The 2,393-nt window shown below is 58.9% G+C and overlaps 1 protein-coding gene across 1 annotated transcript in view; it reads right to left on the bottom strand.

The window, feature by feature from the left end:
* Nucleotides 1-1,973, bottom strand: part of Fgf16 (fibroblast growth factor 16) — a 10,224-nt gene extending 8,251 nt beyond the window's left edge. The window contains exon 1 of the mRNA XM_031375847.1: nucleotides 1,642-1,973. Coding sequence (XP_031231707.1) covers nucleotides 1,642-1,915 — 274 coding nt within the window. The 5' untranslated portion in view covers nucleotides 1,916-1,973. The remainder of the gene's footprint in view (nucleotides 1-1,641) is intronic.
* Between the last annotated feature and the right edge of the window lie 420 nt (nucleotides 1,974-2,393).

Raw genomic sequence — 2,393 nt, 5'->3', positions numbered from 1 at the left:
ACACACACACACACACACACACACACACACACACACACACGTCTTTTAGACACGGATGCATGATATCTTTAGGCCATTTCTGGGAGCCTCTGAGTTGAGAGTGGGAATCCCAGTCCTTATGAAGAGGAACAAAAGGGGACTGCAGAATCGCAAGTGATGGAAGGGAAAGAAGCCAAGTTAACACCCCTTCTCCTCCCGCCCCACCTCATCACCCTTTTGAGGACCTGCTGCAAGTTTATACAGACACCTGCAACCCTCCATTACCCCTCCCAACCTACTGTACTCCAGCTCTGTTTGAGTGCATTTTTCCAAGATGACATAGACCTCATTAGGGTTCCTGCCTGCTCCCAGCAAGGAAGGCCAACCCTGGTCCTAGTTGTTTGCTAGGCTTAGCCTTAAGCTGCCCCTTGTCTGCCCCCTCCTCCGCCCCCATTTTCTTTCTTTTCTTTTCTTTTCTTTTCATTCTCCCTTCTTTCCGTCCTTCCTTCCTTTCTTTCCTTCTTTCTTTTTACTGAGTACGCCAGACGCAACTCTAGCGAAGCAAGTAGAATGGGAAGATGGGAAGGATAGGAAAAAATGAAGCATGTCCCGCTTGAGGGTAGCAGAGCTTCAGACTGGCTTGGGGATAGAAAGTGCCTTCTTGCATTACAAGGACCTCGGGAGGAAGCCGAGGACACTGAGGCGGGAGGGGAAAGGCTAGCTGTCACAGCACCTGTTTGATGGCTTACTAATGAATAGGAAATTGAAAATCAAAAACGGCAAATTACTGAAGAGGGAGCACATTTGCTTAGAAGTCTAAAGATTTCCGTCTCAGATCAAGGTTTATATTAATCGTGTAATTAGTTCTGTATGGTGATGGAGGCAGCTGAGTGCTCTGAACAATCTTTGCAGTTGCAGGCTGGCAGAGGCAATCCTGCCTGGAGATTAAACATTTCCTGTCCTGTTTCTAGGGCTGGCAGTGGGTTCGGGGCAGTTTCCTCACGTGGGCAAGGAGTAAGTTCTGGGCAAAAGATATCCAAGTATTGTTCGTACGCAATGGGCACATCAAAGTTTTCCTAGATTCTCAGCTGTCCGGCTCATGCCGTGCTGGCTGGATTGGCTTCTACCCTGGTCAGAGCCACCCCGAGGATGACCAGTGTCATGACTGCCCGATCCCCGCCAGATAAAAGGGATTCGGGTGCGGGCCGCTGGCCCACTAAGCCCGTGGCCCGTGGAGGCTCCTGCTCTGGGCGATAAGTCGCGACGGGTCTGCCACCCTCAAGGGTCCTTGGGCCGCGGTCCCCTGCCTCCTAGTCGAGGACTCCCGCTCCTCTCCCGACTCCACCTGCTTCCCTCGGAGGCCCGACGTTGGGCTCTCACGGGGAGCCCCTAGCTCCGGGAGGAGGGAGGGTGGAGCGGCTGGAAGAGGCCACACCGCGAGGCGCCTCCGCCCCCTCCCGGGAGCATCGCGGGGCGCGGGGGGCCATCGGGTCCCCGCGAGGCTTAGGGCCCTGCCACTGCGTCCCGCCCCGACGGGCCAGGACGGCACCCTGTGCGAGAAGAGTCGGGGAACCCCTGCGGGACAGCCCCGCGTCGACGGCTCCCCAGTACGCGATCCGCCGGCCTCCCTCTCCCCTACCACCCCCACGGCCCGGTCCTCACCGAAGCGGCTGTGGTCGTGGCGGGTGCCATGCACCGTGCCGTTGGGGAAGATCTCAAGGTGGAAGCCTGTGCGGCAGTAGAGCTGGCGGCGCCGCAGGATCCCCTTCAGGTGGGCGAAGTCTGTGGGCGAGCCGCGCTGCAGCTTCCCCTCGATCTGGCCCAGGCGCTCGTTCAGGAAACCCGGGGAGTCAGCTAAGGGCACGTTCCCCAGAGAGGAGGAGAAGCCGTGCAAGTCCCAGTCCAAGGAGGCAAAGACGCCCCCGACCTCCGCCATGGCGGGGCCGGCGGCGGTGCGGGCCGAGCCGGGGCCCCGGGGCGCGAACTGCTTCTCTTCGCGGCGGGCGCGGGCGAGCGGGCAGGCAGGCGGGCGGGCGGGCGGGCAGGCGGGCGGGCGGGTCGGCGGCGCTCGCTCGCTCGCTCGCTGCTCGGCTCCGCGCTCTGCCCAGCTGCAGCACACGTCTGTTCGCGTCCAAAGAACTTCTCAGCGGCGGGGAGCGTGGGGCAGCGCGCTTCTGACCTTGCTCTCAGTTAAAGTGCGGCTTCCCCTCCGCATCCATCTCTCCTGGCCTCTCATAGCTGGCTTCCTGGAGCTATCAGATGCAAATGGCACTTTATATACGTACCCACTCCCCTTCCATTGACATATTGGATATTTAAATACAAGCCACACCTCACTGGCATCCCCTCAGAGATTGGTGTGTGGGTTCTTTCCTTTTTTCCCCCTTCTCGTATCCATTTGGCTCTTTTTGGGA

This window comes from Mastomys coucha, chromosome X (assembly GCF_008632895.1).
Source record: "Mastomys coucha isolate ucsf_1 chromosome X, UCSF_Mcou_1, whole genome shotgun sequence".
In the NCBI taxonomy this organism is placed as follows: domain Eukaryota; kingdom Metazoa; phylum Chordata; class Mammalia; order Rodentia; family Muridae; genus Mastomys; species Mastomys coucha.
Note: the sequence above shows the minus strand (reverse complement) of the source record. Positions and strands in the feature narration are given on the sequence as shown.